This window comes from Sycon ciliatum, chromosome 2, assembly GCF_964019385.1.
Source record: "Sycon ciliatum chromosome 2, ocSycCili1.1, whole genome shotgun sequence".
Classification (NCBI taxonomy): domain Eukaryota; kingdom Metazoa; phylum Porifera; class Calcarea; order Leucosolenida; family Sycettidae; genus Sycon; species Sycon ciliatum.
The window spans coordinates 36,269,255-36,287,905 of NC_088644.1; the positions used below are offsets into that span (position 1 = coordinate 36,269,255).

Genomic DNA, 18,651 nt, shown 5'->3' on the forward strand with positions numbered 1-18,651 from the left:
CCGTCTTTTCATTTTAGTTTTACTGTCTGAAGATTGAACGACCAGGCAGGAGTATGCGAGTCGACAGGGCAGATCATACTCGACAGCGACACGTGGGGACTGTACAGTCAAACATGTACATCGGTAGCAGAAGAACACACTTTGTGGCTTTCCTAGCAAACGTCACTCGTCAGCATCGCAGTCGTGTCATTTAGACGCTGTCCACTTGCTTGCACATCAGCACAGCGGTCCATTCAGAAGAACGCTTTCCCACGGGCCATCGGGCCATAGTGATATCAGTCATAGTCCGGGAGGAGCACCGGTAGTTTTCGATCGGGGAGCAATGGCTGCTGCCGTGGGTAAAGAGATGGCCAGGACTGTCCAAGTTCGTGTTGCTGGAAGCACGCTATTGATAAACCCAGCAGAAAGGTAAGGATGTTTCAACCATCTACATGACATTGCATGTGATGGATAGTAGAAATGGCGTTCTGCCAAGTGTATTATACATGTGTATGTGCAAGTACAAGTACGGCCTAGAAAGACCTTTTGAGAACGATAGGGCAAGGGCGAGTTGCACCAACACTCAACATTCATGTGTAAACTAAAAGAAAAAGAAAGAAAGAAAAAGATGCGTGAGCTTGCATGAGAGTATACTGCTATACACTTCTAACATACATCAGGGAGTCACATAGTCACATAGTCATAGCATCTACCGTATTTTTTTTTGAGTATAGTGCGCACCTTTGTATAACGCGCACCCCCAATCTTCATTGAGGGTGCGCACTTCAATCTTCATTGAAGTACATGCATTTCATATTCGGAGCATAGTGCGCACCTGCGATTTAGGGCCTAAAATAGCACGTCTAAAGTGCGCACTATACTCCGAAAAATACAGTAACTTTCTAGGGAGAGGACATAATGGTATACCATAGCCTGTCCACCCCGAAACGATGCGCACGCGTTTCGGCCCTATTTTCGAAGTAATTGTAATGCACTAACAAGAAAAGGCACTTGTTTGCAGTGGAGAAATTTCTCTGCACCTGTTTGGAATGGCACTTTCATGTTCTAGCATTTGGCTAATATGCATGTATGAGAATATTTGTGTCTTCGTTTTGCGTGATTGTGTTTTTTGTGGGTGTGTGTGTTCTTGGTGTGTTAACATACTCACAGGTGGTCGAAAACAATTCAGTATTTACGAACGGGATTGAACCAAGACGATGCCGAGTTTGTCTACAGTACCACAGACTCACAGTACACCATGGTCAGTACTTTGCTTCTGAAGGTGGTGGTAGCTTTTTGAGCAGCTCCTCTGTCTCCTGTTGATCATGAAAGTGAAGGAGTGCTCAATGTACTGAAACTGGCAGGATTGTTTGTATAGCTTCAAACTGCCAACCTTCTTCTTCAAGAAAGAGGTTTAGGTGTATTGCAACCAGTCGGATCCAGTGCACAAAAAGCTAGCACGCTCGAAAATTTTCATTGAGATCCATTGGGCCAATAAGAAGTGCACCTGGGTCATTGCATCAATGCAACTCTCAAAACATCCTCGTTAGATCGTAACACATTCATACGTTTAAAGCAGCTATTTTCCACTGCCCCTTAAAAGAAAAAATGTGTGTAGAAAACTATTGACCGATATCGTCTATTTATCACCAGATAGAGCTGAGACTACAGCCGAATGTCTGGGGAATTTCCATAGTCCTGTCTTGATGCCTTTACGACTCTGCTGGTTTCAGATCACTTCGGATAGTGTGTGGAAGCGTGCTTTGGAAACCACCATGCAGACAGGAGAAACGCAATTTCTGAACTTGATGCTGGCCGCAGACATCAGCAGAGAAGAGCAGGTCAGCTATATGCCATTACTGACCAAGTTTGTATTTCAGATATTGCGTAACCAGTACGTTCTAAGTCTCCCATCCTCTTTTGTTTATTATTCTTAGGGGTCAAACGGGTGTACCTTTAACTAACGAACGGGTAATTTTCTTAACGGGCGGGTTAACGGGTACCCTTTAGTAGCCATGTTTAAGTTTTTGCGCAATTTTCACATAAATCAAGATTTTAATTAATCTGTTCTCGGGTTGCATTTTGATATCACATTGTGATTCGCAAATCGATTGGTGTCTGATAGTCGCAGGAGTGGATCTACTACAGTCAGTTTCAAAAAGATTAGCAATCCTGGCGATCGCCCGCGGAGTTTGCCGTCTTACCGTATGCGCGCTCGAGAGCTGGCTGGAAAAACTCACTGTGAACTCGAAGAAATAATCCGCGCGAAAGCATGAAAAATGACAACTCACTCACGTCAGTACATGTACGTCTGGTTTACAACAAACGAGTTCTTCCTCGTATCGATATGGAGTCAGAGAGGACATGTCGAACGTGTGGTAAATGTTGACGAGCGGGATGGGTCCCAATTCGTTTCGTGCCCAATTTCTTTGAGCTGCGATGCAATTTACTCTCACGATGTGACGAAAACGATATCGACACAGACTCATTCCCAACGCCATGACTTGGCAAAGCTATCCGTGTGACTTCGACGACATTTTGAGAAAAGCAGACGCCTGTGAAAGCTGATAGAAGACGGCGTTGACTCCTAACTTCAAATAAATTGGCGATCTTGAAATACTAAAATAATTCTCAAAGAGAAATCGATCGATCGATGTGCCGTTGTATTCAACAACACGTAGCTACAGCGCAATGACTTCCGTGTTCACTCACACCGTTTCAGTGTTGTGGGTGTGTTCACATGGCGTGAACCAGTCAAGTGTCCGACAGTAAGTATTAGTTCGGCAGGAAACGCGAGCTCCAACAACAAGTCGTTTGGCGCAGCCACCTTCTTCTTTGGCTTGTACTTTTTGTACCAGCGTGATCACCAAAACAATGCAAAAAAAGTTTGACTTGAAGATAGTTTGGGATTTGAACTCACAACTTCATGGTCAGCAGACAGCATTCATAACCACAAGGCCAAAAAGGAAAGGATAAATCGTGGGTTTTGATAAAAAATCGATACTGACATCCAGGGCAAATCGTAAACCAAGGGAAAAGGCCGGAAACCTGGCCGAAATTCTAACTCCTTAACGGCTGGTCCAATTGTTCCGAAACCTCCACAGAACAATTTGCCATGTCCTAACAAGCCATTCTATGTACTTTGTTGTCCAAATTTCCCTTATCTTCATACTTTTTAAGACCAAAACCTGATTGCTAATCTTTTTGAAATGGACTATAGGTGCGAAAATGCAACAACAATGCAGACATCCAGCGTGGAGTTGTAAATAATTGACTCTCGCCTGGCATACACGATCCCAGGAGTGTTGCCTCGTACTGACTGGTTCATCAAAATCCAAACGGGTACCCTTCTACTAACGGTACCTGAGATTACCGGTCGGGTACCCGGGTACCCGGTACACCCCTTTGACCCCTAGTTATTCTGTCTGGACTAGTTGGCTCTCATTCTCCATCTCAGCTGAAATATTGGCAATCATGTGACGTGCCGGGATATGCTATTTTCAAAATTGAATAGAAACAAATAAATAAATAGTACCCTCCATTCCTTCAATATGTACCTGTTTAATCATGCTAGATGAACATGCACACTTCTCTTCTTTGCTCCTGACTTCCATAGGCATCATCAGCGGTTGGTGATGGCTCAGCTGCATCTCCAGTAAGTGGCTGTGTTAGCAATTCTGCTGCCGGCTGCTGTGCGGCGGCTGATGACTTCAAGCAATGCTGTCATCCCATCGCCGGGGAATTCAGCAAGCCGAACGACGCACGTGACCTGCCGGGTAGTGATGACTGGAGTGCACTGGAAACGCCTGTGCTGACCGGCGACGAGTGCTACAAGTGTGAGAAAATGTTCAGTACGGAGAGTCCGGTCGGCGATTCTGTGCCGCCAAAGGTGTAAGTTTGTGTGGCCAAGCGTGGATGATATTGTTCACAGTGTGTATTGCATGCAACACCTCGAACTCTGCTTTTAGTTGTGCATGCCTTGCGGCAATTGGATAGCCTGCTCATCATACTAGTAATCCATTGCCATAGATTGACTATGGATGAATGAGTGCCTGTTTGTCTGTTTGTCTTGCCATCCCTATGGTCCAGTGTCAACCCAACCCTTCCACAGTTCAAGTACTCTGGTGAAGCCCTCAGGGCATGTCAACTGCCACTGGGTCCAGTTGGTAGGTGGCAAACTATTGTGGCAACGTCACTCTTCAACCTAAAATATATACTTTTTAACGCAGCCCGAGGCTAGGCCATCTAGTAAGGAACGTGCATTTGTTCATCCTATTCATGGACGAGTGCTTGTATGTAGCATTCTGTTGTGCAAGGTCAGCTCCAGGGATTGGATTTTGCCTGGTATGCACCACCGTACATGGCCATGTGTATTAGCGCAAAATAGAGGTAGCGACTCTGGAGAGCACCTACGTAGAGAGCAGTGCACAAATCCTACGTGTGGTAGCACTGGTACCGTAGATGTTAGACCATTCGCAGAGTTCACCATTTGTTACACAAATGGACACTTCAGACTAGGGCTGAAACGATATGCGAAAACTGCTCAAGGATAACACTTATAGCTTAACAATCGATATAACGATATTTCAAGCCGGCAGTTGGCTGCGTGAGGTGAGTATTGTAATGGTATAGCCACCAAAATGAATTAATTATTAATAGTGCAGACATAACAGCACTGAGGCTCCTCGCCAAACCTGCGTAAACTACAGACCATTGGATGGTTTTGCTGGATGTGAGTGTTGAGAGCCAAGGAGGATGCATCCCATGTGCTGAAAGTACTTTTAAAAATGCCACCTTTGCAGAGCTCAGGACAGTGGGATTGTTGTCACTCCAAGTTACGTTAGTGCAGTCATCACACAGCATCATCAGGCAATAGCTTAGCCTAGCTCCCAGCCTCAACCAAAGCTACGTAGGTGGCTGGCATAAGACACCACAGATCGATTCCGTTAGCGACCTCAATAGCGAAGTGCTAGAACTCACACAGCTCTTTACACACAGAATGAGATTCTCCTTCCACTCAGGTTAAAGCAATCTCAGCGCTAAATACTACAAAGCCTCGGCACTCAGTGCATAGTATCATATTCAGCCACGCATGCACTTGCTTGCACAATCAGTGCCAGCCTTAGCTGCCTGTAATTGCTGGTGCCAAAACCTGCACTCTTCCTGCCATCGACACCTACAGTTCCTTTAACATTTTACCAGTACAAAATCACAACTATCCCTTGTTTTCTGATTGCATTGTGTGTATGGAAATCAGAGTAACAACAGCCTTCTGTTTCTTGACTTTCTGCGTTCGGATGATGAATATAATTAGCCATTACCAAATCATTGTTCAGCCCTTTTGACACGTTTCACGGCTCTATCTTGGTCAAGTGAGTGGAGGTCTTGTTTAGCATTTGGCCTATTGGCTCCATTTTCTGCTTCAGGCGGTGGAGTGATTGCTGTGGCTGGAGATGGAGGATTGCGGCAGTGGCAAATGGTAAACGAGGTTAATCACGTCGGCCACGTTCCAGACTCATTCTGGGCTATCAAGTAAGCCGTTTCTAAGTTTGAAGTACTGTACAACACGATATTTTCGGTGTAACTTTAATTTCAGTGATTTCGGTAGTGGAAACCAGCACCTAAATTTGGATTACACCTAAAAGGCACCAGAGTACAAGTGTACACTGTATGTGATGGGAATGTTAGCCACCTAATTCTAAATTACACCTGAACTGACCTGGCAGGTTCCTGGCACCAAAATTTTGATGCACCTAAAATTGCATGTTTTAGTGGGATTTTGGAATCTCCGCGGTTATGGACATGAATACACATGGCAGTGTATGCTGCGGATATAGTGTGGCAAGGAAATTCTGCTTTCGAGATATCCGCAACGAGTGGACAGAAGGCTAGTAACTAACTCGTGAACGACCCAGCCATTACAATTTGATTAGAATTTATAACGGTATAGTAGTGTTGTTTTGTAGTATTTGTACAGAAATCAATCTGACTCTCGCCAGGCAGTGGAGTGGTCCTTTATTGACCACTATACTTGTATACTGTGCAGGACTGAAGTCGGCGGCAAGACGCAGTGTAAAGTCCTGCAGTCCGATGCACTCTACGACAACAGCAAGTTTGTTCCCTGCTATGAAGTCACCGATCACAGTATGTTCCCAGGCTATGCAGAGACTGTATTAATTATTTACCATGCCAGTGGCCGAGCCTTCAAATGCTATTATTTTAACGATTGGTACTTGAAGTATGCACACTGTTGTGTAAATATTCAGCTTAAAAAACTATAGGTTAGCGAAAGACAGGAATAGCCTTATGGGCAAGTCATGGCTTGTTGTTGCCCGGCAGTATAACCCGAGAGTTAACATGTAGGGCGCTACCGAGCTATTGAGTCCAAACTGCCATGCACTAATTCAATGATGTTACTCCTCTGTATGGGAACTGACCAAGCAGCTGTTCTTCAAACAGGGTTAGGGTGATCCTTACCAATTTGAGTTTCATTGCAAAAAAATTGGAACACATTTTGTTTGTGTAACCTTGCTTTGGGTAGTCTTTTTTTTGGTTGGTGTGCAAGGAGAGTTGAATACACCTGTTTGGACACATCTGTTGTGAGTACATCCGGTGGTCTTTAAACAAATCCAAGGCACTTAAAGTGTCCTCAAAAAGTACTAAAATTACGGTTGAACAGGCTCTGACAAAGTCTTTGGAGGGAAGGTTGCTGATTGGTCGCCTCCTAGGCAACGAGACTGGCCTTTCTCTAAAGTCTATTGGCAATTGAATACCCAGTGGATGGTCGTGGGTTTGTTTTGCCAACTAACAATTGGCATATCATTATAGGGGTGAAACGAAGGCCTCAATTTGCGAAACAAACCTTCTTTATCAAAACGAATCAAGGTGTCGAAGGATTCTTTTACCAGTGCCCATTGACGTGCACTCTGTGCATGTGCCCTACTAAGTACATGGCTGCACACACATGTGCTGTTCAGTCATCACGAGTGGCACGCTCATAGTTTTGCACTGCGCCGTTTGCTCCCCTAACTGCCCAATACTACTTCTGCACACCTTGGCCATGAATGGCGCGCGCTGAAGCACAGTCCGTGGCCTACTTTGCACTTGCATAGGCACGTAAAGAGAGCCAAGCGGACACACAACTAGTCGACTGTACATACTACAGTACAGTACACGCGTATACAGTGCATGCGTGCATGAAGAAATCGTGTGTCGACCTTCGTTTTAATTGAGAACGAAGGCCCAGTTTGTTTCAAATGAAAACGGAGGTTCCTCGAACCTTTGACACCTTCGTTTCACCCCTACCAATCTTTCTGCTGTCCATATGCAGTCGTGCCACCTGGCTCCATTGAGCTGCTGAAAGCGCTGCCCGGCATTCCGGAAGTGGAGATAACAGCCAAGTATCCGGTTGTCGAAGGTAAGCAACTAGAGTCCAATAGCATGCTCGTCCAATTGCAATAGCATGCTAAAAGTCATGTAGTTCCGGCAGATGTTTCCTGTGGTGACTTAGTCCACTACCCTCCTGTTCGTTCTGAAACAGCTAATAGGTTTGCATGTGGATGTCCAGTGTAGAAATGCTACTACTTCCCATGACATACTGGAGTCGTACCGATCAAATTCAAGTGGGTGATAATTTAGTCGAGTTTTCACCTGCCGTACAATTACAGTACAAGCTTTGAGTTTGTAGTTTACTTCGTTAATTTCTTCAGATGAGAAAATCCAGCGACAGTTTGTTCCTACCAAATCTACTACTTAATTGAAATCTACTGGGAATGTTCTGTTGTGAAGTTATCACTGTTGTACTTGTATTCAGGGGTGTGGTCCCTCCCCAAAACTACGCTCCTTGCAAAAACCTGCACATTCTTCAATCCCGTGTGTTTGTGTTGGAGGCTTCAGATCCTATGTTCCAGATAAGTAACCCTTTATTATTTGTGGATGTTTGCGTGCTTGGTGATTTCAGTTGACTATCCCAACAGTGGACTGCCAGTGGATATTCACATGACTGCATGGAGCCCGTGCATTCCCATGGATGCGAAGAGAAGTGGAATACCCATCATTGTCTTTGACTTTGACATCACGAACAACAGCCAAGAGGATGCTCAGGTGCCCATAATATGTTTGTAGCGTGCTGTGGGATTGCTGGCTATGGACTTCCTTGATACTGGCTAGGTCTGCCATCATGGTTCAGTGCATTTCGTATGTTTCTTCCCGGCGTTTGAACGGAATAGAAAGTAGTGTAGGATACTGGGTCATTGGGGCGTGAAAAAATTAACTCACGTTCATGTGTGAAGGTAAATATACTCTTTATCCATTTCATGACTTTTGGAGACGTATCTGGTAGCAGTGCTAGGGAGAGAGCATTTCTGCTCGCCACCATTTCCCATTGGCTATAAAGCTGCTTGATGCCTCATCCATAATACACTGGATATGCTAGTACAATGTAGCCAGTGTTCTTTTAGTGGCAGATAGCATGCTAGTCTGGGTTGAAAGTTGACATTACTTGCCGCTTTCGGCAACGTTTTATTCCCCAGCAGTGTTACAGAATCCGCAAATGGGGTGGAATGATTACAGGAGTGTTTGGAATTATTTTTGGATTTTTGACTACGTGCATGGCAGGTTTATTGTCAAGCGCATGTTGTCCATCGTATGCTGTGGGTATGTGATTTAGGTCACCTTGATGAACGCACAGCAAAACATGGTCGGTTGGGATGGACAAAGCCCCATCACAAGGGGAGGTAAGTTTCAGTTTTTTGCTTGTTTTACTCCCACAAAACACGCATACTTTTGATGATTGTAACGGAATCACAGCCATTCCGTTCCCCGGGACGCAGGACACAAAGGACAAGACTGGTTTGTTTTACATAATATATTATTGACATTACGGAAATGGAGACAACACTCAAAGGGACGAACCAGAAGACTGACAAAAGGACTCTCGACTACAAAATCGCGCATGCTCATATCACACATGCACGCGACTAGACGAGACAGTTTGGGGAATGCCATCACACAGGAAAACAACACATCATTTTACAACACCTGCCCCCTTGATGACATTCCACAAAATAATAAACCGACACCACGTTCCACATGCACAACAGCAAAAGGAACCACAGCAAAACAGAAAAACCAACCAACAGCTTACATTGTAGCACAACAAAACTGGGCCACGACACAGGGCCAAACCAAGACACAAGAGCCGACGCTCTAAACTCAGGCACACAAGGATAACCGAAACACGAGAGCCAAAGCTCCAACAAAATAATAACAATATGCGCGCAGCAGCGCAAAATAAATCTACAACACAAATTAATGCAGAACAACAGAACGACGAGAAGAGCAACATACCGACAACCAAACTCAACAACACAGCAACAAACTGAACAGCCAGAGAAACACGATCAGACAACACAGCGAGCAAAACAACAACAAGACGAACAACAAAGGACGACACACAGTCGGTGATGCCAGACTCATCCACTGGCCTCTGGCGAGCCACGGCCACACGCTCCATGCGGTACCTGCCGTCCCAGGCTCCAGTCCCCAGCTTCTGCCGGTCCACCACCTTCTCTGCCTCCTCTCCGCGTCTTCTTCCGCTTCCACCAGCTCCTCGTCTCTCCTCCATCCCCACGCTTACTCTCTAGTTGTACTATTACTTGTATTAGTTGTTGACGACGACGAACAGACTCATGACAAACTTACTCATCCTCTGCGTCCCGGGTTTCGGCACCACTTGTTACTGAATTGTTACTACTACTACTAGCTTAATTAACCACCCCTGCATCCAACCCTTGGCATGCTACAACCGACAACCGTTGCAAACTTGGGTGAGAGAATACATACAGTAGATTCAGTATAAAATTGGAAAGAAGATCATCGAAAGAATGAAAAAGGCAGCTGCATCAGCATGCAGCTGCGCATCAAAATCAAATGTAAAGATGGCGACCATGAACGACTGCGACGTGGATAAACTGCAAAACAAACTAGTGCAGCGACACTGACTCGAATGAGTAAAGAAGCGGAGAAGACGAAACGGCAAGGAAAGCGGATCGCTACGATCGCTCAAATGCACTAGCCTAGAGCATGCATAGCGAATGCAGTCAAACGGTCACGTGATAAGTGCGTACACAAGTCATACGTCATAATAATGCAGTTGACAAAGAAAAGGAAACAAAGCTGAGCGCGAGGCAAACAAATCTGCAGAGCGCGAAAATATAAACACATTGCACGAAGGATTTGTTTGAGAACAAAATGCACAGGTAGACAAAGAAGAAACAGTTCGAAGCTAGAATCAATGTCCGTGTTTCTTAGAATCAATCATGGAGAAAGCTAACTAAGAGTAACTACCTCTGTCACGCAAGACCGGACCTAAACACCTACGAAGTAAGAATTGATGTGTTACGAGAAATACGTGTAGTGAAATAAATTGGTATGCATTGCATCGTGACACAACTTGCCAAGCTGCATGTACGTGATTGTAAATGTACAAACAACATGCAACGTCGTAGTAAGCACAATCGTAACTCGTGAATTCCTTGTTGTTGACTCAAGGCAAGCAGTACCTCGTGTACACGCTGACAACGACGAACGAATTGATTAGACTCTGATAATAAATACTAATAATATGAAAGAACAACAAAACGTAAATGTCACCTACGATTACACAACACCTCTCCCCCAGGTGAATTTACAAGGAGAGGCGAACAGGGGGGCGAATCGAAGCACGATCGCGCAACCCATAACCATGCTGAACGACAGGAATAGGCCAATCTAGACTGACTAGCGATTCCTCCTCCTCGGGCAACTCAGCAACAACAGGAGCTGGAACATTAAGAACAGCAGGCTCACGAACGGGAACAGACTTCAACAGGGCGACATTGACAGTCTTGTCGCGACGACCAGGCTTCGAAATACTAACAGTGGAGGGTGAAACAACAGACTGTACAACCCAACCGTCCTCGAAAGCAGACTGACGTTTCTGGTGACGGTCAGGACGCAACAACAGGACACAATCACCAACCTGGTAAGGGCACGGTTGGACGGGTTCGATAAAGTCTGTTCGGGACAAAGCATCATCCACCAAATCTCGAATGCGTGCTGAACGAGCAGACAGGGTATCCACCCAATGACTCGCCGAGTACAGCAATGGCTCGGATGCAATTAACAGATGAGGTGGCTGCCAACCAACCATAGCTTGCATGGGCGACAGACCAGTTGCACTATGGGGGCGATTACGGTAGCAGTACAAGAGCATATCAAGGTCCAACAGCCAATCACCAGTGGACGAATCTAAAACCTTGCGCATCAGCCCGAGCACAGTGCGATTCATGCGCTCCGCAGACCCTTGTGATTGCGGGTGACGCACAGCACCAGTACGAACAGTAACACCCATAACCGAAAACAGGGAAGACACAATGGCATTGCAAAATTCCGTACCATTATCCGTACGAACACAATCTGGTGCACCCCAGACCTGACACATCCGCACAAAAGCAGCAGCAACAGAAGCAGCATCGTGGCGCTGTAGCGGAGCAATTTCAACCCACTTGGTGAAAGTGTCAACACACACCAAGACACAATGAAAGGGGGAACCATTACTCGAGCCAAGCTCTAGAACATCTAACACCACCTCACCCCATGGGCGACCAGAAATAGCATGACGCGAAGCAGCAACAGACGGACCACGACGAGGGTTAGCAGCACTGCATTGCAAACACTGAGACACAAAACTCTGACACACAGACGCAAGACCAGGAAAGAAGCAGCACTGACGCAACATATAGTACATCTTCTCCCAAGAGCCATGACCAGACACTTCATGAGCATTAGAAACCGCAGCAGAGACTAACGCAGCAGGCACAACAGGAACTATCACAATGCCATCAACAGGCGATTTGACAGACCGATACAATACACCATCATCAAGCAACAACTGCGTACGAACATTACGGTACTCACTGGGTAGTGGCTGATCATGTTGAAGGCCACTGATGACGGACTGTAGCGTAGCGTCATCGGCCTGAGCTGCGGTAATGTCGGTCAAACGAAGTGCACACGGCAGGTGGACACTTGGCGCAGCGGCGACACACTCATCCGGATCAGCAGCAGGCGGCGGCTCAGGAACAGCAGGCGGCTGCTCAGCACGCTGCAACAACGACTTGGCACGCTGATTCCACAGGTCCGGAACACGGGTGAGAACGTCGGCACGGTTCTCTGCACTGGGCACCCACTCGATTCGTGCACGTAAACCAGTTACATCGAGTAGATCAGCAAGGACCTGGAGACGCCGTTGAATGAGAACATCATTCAACCCCTTAGTCCGCACTCGCTGGGCATTGGTGAACACTTGGTCCAACCAGGCAGCGACTGTCTTGGAGTCGGTTTTGACCAGCAAATCCCGCACATTCCATGACACTGCAAGCTTGACGCCCTTGATGGCCGCGTCCAACTCAGCCACGTTGATGTGGCGACGATCGCTGACTTGGCGCATCCACGTGCCATCTTCAACCACGTCACCCCCGATCTCCAACGACGCACCGAGGGCAAGGTCCGAAGCATCGCACCACACGGTAGCAGAACTGGTCAGATCCGCATGCCATACACCATGCACCGGATCATGATTGTGGAGCCTTTGCTGCAGGTCAACACATATCTGCAGCAACTCAGGTGACACCGTGTCGTCCCAGCCGCAACACTCTAGGCATGCCAAACGCTTCGCCATACTGCACGCGGGCCGCAGCCAACCAACGACGGGGTAATGGCTGGTGAGACGCCCACACCACTGAAACACCTTGCGCTTGGTGAGTGGCTCATCAAACGCTGTCTTGACTCCGTCACGGCGGCGCCACTCAGTACGGCCATCTGGCGGCGTTGACAACTGCAAGCCGAGAACACGAGAGGTAGGCATTGGTTCCGCCGGCTTGGTCTCCAGCCCATAGCTAGCCAGGCGCGCAGTCACCGTCTCTGTCAGGGCAACAGGTACACGGACGTCGTCAATATAGTTGTCGACGTCATCAAACTCTCGAGTCACCCAGCGCACAATGATGTCCATAAATTTCGGCGCAATGTTCAGGCCGAATCCCATCCGCTTCATGACGTAAGAGCGACCTCGCCATACCACGACCTGGTAGCGCAGCAGATCAGGGTGAACACGAACTTGAAGGTATGCCTTCTTCAGATCAACCAGGACATACCCATCAGGGCACTTGACGCGCCACGACCGCAGCGTCTCGGCACATGCTGGGGCGTCTAGACCAGGACTTGAGATCAGTCGTTCGTTCAGTAGCCGGTAGTCCAGACACGGACGGACAGGTGTGCTGGCCTTGTGCGGCTGGCTGACTGCCAACAACGGCAAGACGCATTCCGGAGCACCATGAACAGCCTCGTCGTGAGGCACCATCCACCCAGCATCGATCCAGCCCTGGATCTCTGCACCAAACTTGCGCTCTTCCTCGTCTGTCAGTTTGGAGCGGGAATACTCGCCGATCCCGTGGCCGACTGGTGCATGCGGTGGCTTGCCATCTCGCCATTGCCAGTTGAGGGTCCAGCAACGCTGCGTGGCGTCCCAACGTACTGACCCATCGTCGGACGTCAGGATGATGTCGTCCCCGTCGGTCTGACAGCTGACATGCCGCAGTGGAACGTCGGCCACACCAGCTGTCACGTCGGCATGCTGGCCGAGCGTCACGCAGCACAAGCTGCCATCGTCATCGTAGCGCAGGTGCAGACCCCCACACTGCGCAATAGTGTCAGACCCGAGCAGAACATCAGTGCCGACCACAGACAGACTTGGAACGACGAGAACCTCCATGGCGACAGCGGGGATACTGACACAATCATCTTCCCGGACGAACTTCAACAGCGCACTGCCCAGGATACGCAAGGGTTGGCCATCCAGCGCCACCACTGGTTGGCCCGTGTGGGCCGTCACAGGAGTCCCGAGCTGGTCGACAAGTGCTGACGTCACCAACGTCCGGGTAGAACCAGTGTCTATGACGGACCGCACACGGACTCCCGATGCAGTGTCACAGGACACATCAACAAAGACCTTTGGCAATCCCGGCCGTGCCAAATTCGCCATGCACAGGCACCTGTCAGACTGCACTGGCTCTGCAGCTGCTGCCGAGGACTGTGCCAAAGAGGCGAGGAACTTGCGGCGCAACCGACAGTCCCTCTTCATGTGGCCCTCTTGATCGCAAAAGAAGCACATAAGCGGTCTCTGCTCCTTGGGCGGAGGGCGTGGCTTCTCATTGCCCCTCTGCTGCCGTCCGCCCTTCTGGTACCGGCGATGTGGACAGTTGCGCTGGACGTGCCCCACCTCATTGCAGTTGAAGCACAACACACTGGATTGGCGAAGTTCCGGAGCAGCAGCGGCAACAGCTCCCGATACACTGGCACGCTTGCGGCAGGAGTCGTCCGTAGATCGCAGAGCACGGACTTTGGCGACGCACTTAGTGACAGTCAGGTCTGACTCCGTGCTCGCCATGCGCACCTGCCGTCCATAGTCCAAGGACAGGCCATCCAACAATTGCTCGAGCAACACCATATCCTTGTCGTCGGCACATGTGTGGCCGGACAGCGCCAATAAGCGCTTCAGGTCGGTGACGTAGGTATCCACGGGCTCATCGTCCCGGAGCGTCCGCGCTTTAAATTGGCGGAACGCATCCGCCGGGGTCATGGTGTAAGCAGACTCCAGGGCCTTCTTTACTGCTGATTCACTGGCCTTGTCAGTATCAGACAACTGCTCAAACAGGTGGAAGGCATCACCATCCAAAAACAATGGCAACGATGCCATGCGGTCGGTTTCCGTCGACAGTTTCTGTAATCGGCACAGAACCAAAAACTTCCTCCAAAACAACTGGAAGTCTTCGCCTTTTCCTTTGAACGCCCTCAAGTAACCATCCATTTTGATGGATGCCATGGTTACACTGCCACTGCACTGGTGTAGCTCAAACCAACACCACAAACACTACAAATACTTAAAATTCACTCGACTGCCTCCTGCAGTTCTACACGAGCACTCGACCGGTCCTGAGGCTCTGTTCGATCGGGTTTCGGTACCACTTGTAACGGAATCACAGCCATTCCGTTCCCCGGGACGCAGGACACAAAGGACAAGACTGGTTTGTTTTACATAATATATTATTGACATTACGGAAATGGAGACAACACTCAAAGGGACGAACCAGAAGACTGACAAAAGGACTCTCGACTACAAAATCGCGCATGCTCATATCACACATGCACGCGACTAGACGAGACAGTTTGGGGAATGCCATCACACAGGAAAACAACACATCATTTTACAACATGATCCAATCATTCCAATGACCTATTGTGAAGGGGCGTTGCCAGTCATTATACTTCGAGTAGAATTACTGATGACAATACAGAGCCTACCACACAGGTTGTGGCCGTATGCTTCTGTATAGTTTTAAAACTGGCAAAACCATTCCGCATCGGCAGAAATGTCACCACTCTCTCAAGGATCAAGTTAGGTGCATGTGCAGCTCCTGAAGTAGTGGGAGCTGAGTAGGTCCGACCGTCTACAAAGCAAAGCGGTTGAAATGACGAAATTTCCCACTTGATGCATCCATGTTATCCCTGTGCCACTCCATGAGTTCCGAACTGTGTATTCCAGAAGGGTTTGAAAAAAACTTTCTGCTTCCAAGTTGAGTTCCCCGATTATTGAAACTTTGCTTGTGTACTGTCACATGGAGCCATCAAACTCATGCCCTGGTTTGCGCCACATGGCTTGTCAAGGTTATGATCTTGAGCCAACCCTGGCTCTTCGATTCATTATTGGCATACCCTTCCATGTGTAACATGCATGATCTCAAGACTCTCAAAGTACATGATTACGGATTGTAAGTTGTTGTTCCTTGTCTCTCACGAAGGGAGAAGAAGACAAAGGCAGTGCTAGTATGCGCACAGTTTACCGTGAATTCCTACGGTGTACTATTTATGAGTATTTTTGCTCCTGCTCTTGTAGTAGTTCAGCACTCTCATGTGAGGTAGTGCCTTTGCTGTTTGCATTACGCAGAGCTCACTGACTTGTCAGTTTGAGCACCCTGGCAAGGTACGTTCGGGCCTGATTTAAATCTGGCTTTGGAAATTTTATTTTCATTGCTATCAGGTTCGGCCTCATTTTCTCTGTGCAGCGCTGATGAGTCCACAAAGAACGAAACAATTCTGTCCACAGATTGAGTGTACTATTTTATGTGTATACTCATGACGTGTGGTAAAGTAGCCATACTGCACATGGCTGATTGCAAACTGAGCTTGTTCTGTATGCCATTGTGTTGCAGTATACAACCAGAACTACGGCGGCAACTCCAATGCACTGGTCCAGCTGAATGAGTAGGTTTCACCCTGATGCAGGGCGTTATGAACATTGTTGTCTCCTTCAAAGTTAATAAAAGATATCCTTGGACCTCCGTTGAGCAAAGAAGATATCGCAGTTACAGCACAGTACACAGATAATTGTAACTCTACTGCTTCAACTATGGTTCATGTGCACTTTATTTTCACAGTCACCTAGCAACTAAGACATGCTTTATTCATAGTCTCGGTTTCTGTTGTCCTGCTGTTACAATGCTCAGCAACTTGACTGCCATTGACATGTTCAATACTGGCTTGTCGGACCCGGTCAATGAGCATTATGACAGCCATGATGGCCACTTTGCAAACTGTGGTAAGTTAGGAAAAGATTCTGCTGTATGGCCTGATTTCGTTCCCCTTCCCATAAGCATTTGACGTGTTATTATCATAGTCTGAAAGAAACATTTGCTGTCCCATCAGTATAGGTTATTCACTAATGCAATCAGTTGAGATTATATTGTATCGAGTGGCAAAGCTGCTGTACAGCGATGCGCTATTGCTGGTTTGCCACGCAAGCAAGTCCACCGGCTCTTGCTGTATCCTAAGCTCCCAGAAACGAATCCGCTGACTCACGCTGCATGCTTAGCTCCCATAACAGAACCTACGATGTAAACTTAATAAAGGCATAAAATGCCTGTTGATATTGGTGAAGTAAAATAAATAAAAACAAGCGAACAAGCTTAGCGCCGATAAGGGAATCTGCCGACTCTTGCTGTATACTTAGCTTCCTTTAAAATCAAGTGAATCCGCCAATTTGCGCTGTATGCTTAGCTCTCATATGCTAACCCGCTGGCTCACTACCGTGACCTCATTTGTATAATCTCTGTGTACATTCAATTGTGTACCTGTTCCGTGCTTACCGTCATTGCCGGTGCATGTTTCCCAGTGGGGTTTGCCCCGCTCTCCTTCCCATGCAGTTTATCAGTTTTTAAAAGCGTATCACGTGGGTTGCGAAGCGAGTTGTGCGAAAGGCGAAGACGTGGCCTGATGAGAGGGGTGAGTTTTGCTGAAGGTGCCGCAAATATCTAGCTTACCCATTCCTTCTTAACATAACAGTGTAAAGTAGGATAAATGTAAACATCTCCGCAAACCCATTTGTATTAATTTTCATCGCTCTGGAGTGCTTTTTAAAGTGCTTCATATGCTTTCATGCTTCTTGTCTCTGGCTAGTTGCATCAGGTGACGGTGATGTAGTGTCATCGCTGCTGCAGTTCTTCTCCGTGGAGGCTATGTGGGCCATGTTCACCAGCCAGGATGGACTTAAGAACAATGGACTGTATGGTCCGTCACCGGTAATGATAGCATTGCACATTGCCACATGTCACGTGGTGTCTACGCGTGCGTATTCTAGTGATTTCAAACTCACACAGCTTATCACTAAGGCAGATTCACCGCAACAACCTGTATTGGGGTTGATAGCAAGGTATACGGTCGTATCACCGTTGACTGCATGTTTGCATAGCCTCAAATCGAATGCAATGCAGAAGATCCTGTCCCATTCAACTTGACTTTAGTGTTTATGTCATTGCAAAAATCAATTAAGATGTTTGTACGAAATGGCGTCGACAGAACAGACTTTCCGTTCAATACAAAGCACGTACAACGATGTTACAATGATGCCATTCACAATATGCTACTTGTATGAGAGCCATGATCAGAGATTCATCGGATTTATAATCTAGAGAGCTCACTGTCAGTGGTGGTAGCACACTGCAGGATCATTCACTGACAATCTACATCACAAACGCATGGGATTGGATTGGGATTGGATTGGGATTGGGATTGGGATTGGATTGGGATTGGATTGGGAATGGATTGGGATTGGATTGGGATTGGATTGGGATTGGATTGGGATTGGATTGGGATTGGATTGTTAGCACACGTGACCTGTATGTGTGTTGCTGTAGCCTGGCCGTACGTGGGATTCTGCCTTAGCATTGACTCGCGTTGTACCAGCCCAGTCTACTTCGGTGAGTGATTGCCTAGTATAAGCAGCTACCCCAGCAGATGGACACCCTTACCAATTTTTTCTACACACATGAGAGGGAGGGGGGGGGGGATCAGACTACTAGTAGTTTTTTTTCCATGCTGCCACCCCCCCCCCCCCCCCCCCACACACACACCTCTCTCCAGACGTATCTTCTTCTCTGTGTATACATTCATGCATTTGTTTATTCATCCAGTTTTACACCTTCACTGTGACATGTGGATCACCTCTTGGCCACACTTCTCTTAACCTACATGTTTACGAGTACATGCACAGTATACCGTAGGTTACACATTGATGCTTAA

General features: G+C 47.5%; 1 protein-coding gene across 1 annotated transcript in view; it reads left to right on the top strand.

Moving 5' to 3' along the window:
• The window catches only part of LOC135809871 (non-lysosomal glucosylceramidase-like), a 34,911-nt gene continuing 16,260 nt past the window's right edge, over positions 1-18,651 (top strand). Inside the window, exons 1-14 of the mRNA XM_065323312.1 lie at positions 1-408; positions 1,150-1,240; positions 1,713-1,820; positions 3,596-3,870; positions 4,069-4,145; positions 5,406-5,511; positions 6,026-6,123; positions 7,310-7,396; positions 7,940-8,082; positions 8,648-8,714; positions 16,287-16,338; positions 16,581-16,672; positions 17,530-17,651; positions 18,267-18,329. Coding sequence (XP_065179384.1) covers positions 323-408; positions 1,150-1,240; positions 1,713-1,820; positions 3,596-3,870; positions 4,069-4,145; positions 5,406-5,511; positions 6,026-6,123; positions 7,310-7,396; positions 7,940-8,082; positions 8,648-8,714; positions 16,287-16,338; positions 16,581-16,672; positions 17,530-17,651; positions 18,267-18,329 — 1,467 coding nt within the window. The 5' untranslated portion in view covers positions 1-322. The remainder of the gene's footprint in view (positions 409-1,149; positions 1,241-1,712; positions 1,821-3,595; positions 3,871-4,068; positions 4,146-5,405; positions 5,512-6,025; positions 6,124-7,309; positions 7,397-7,939; positions 8,083-8,647; positions 8,715-16,286; positions 16,339-16,580; positions 16,673-17,529; positions 17,652-18,266; positions 18,330-18,651) is intronic.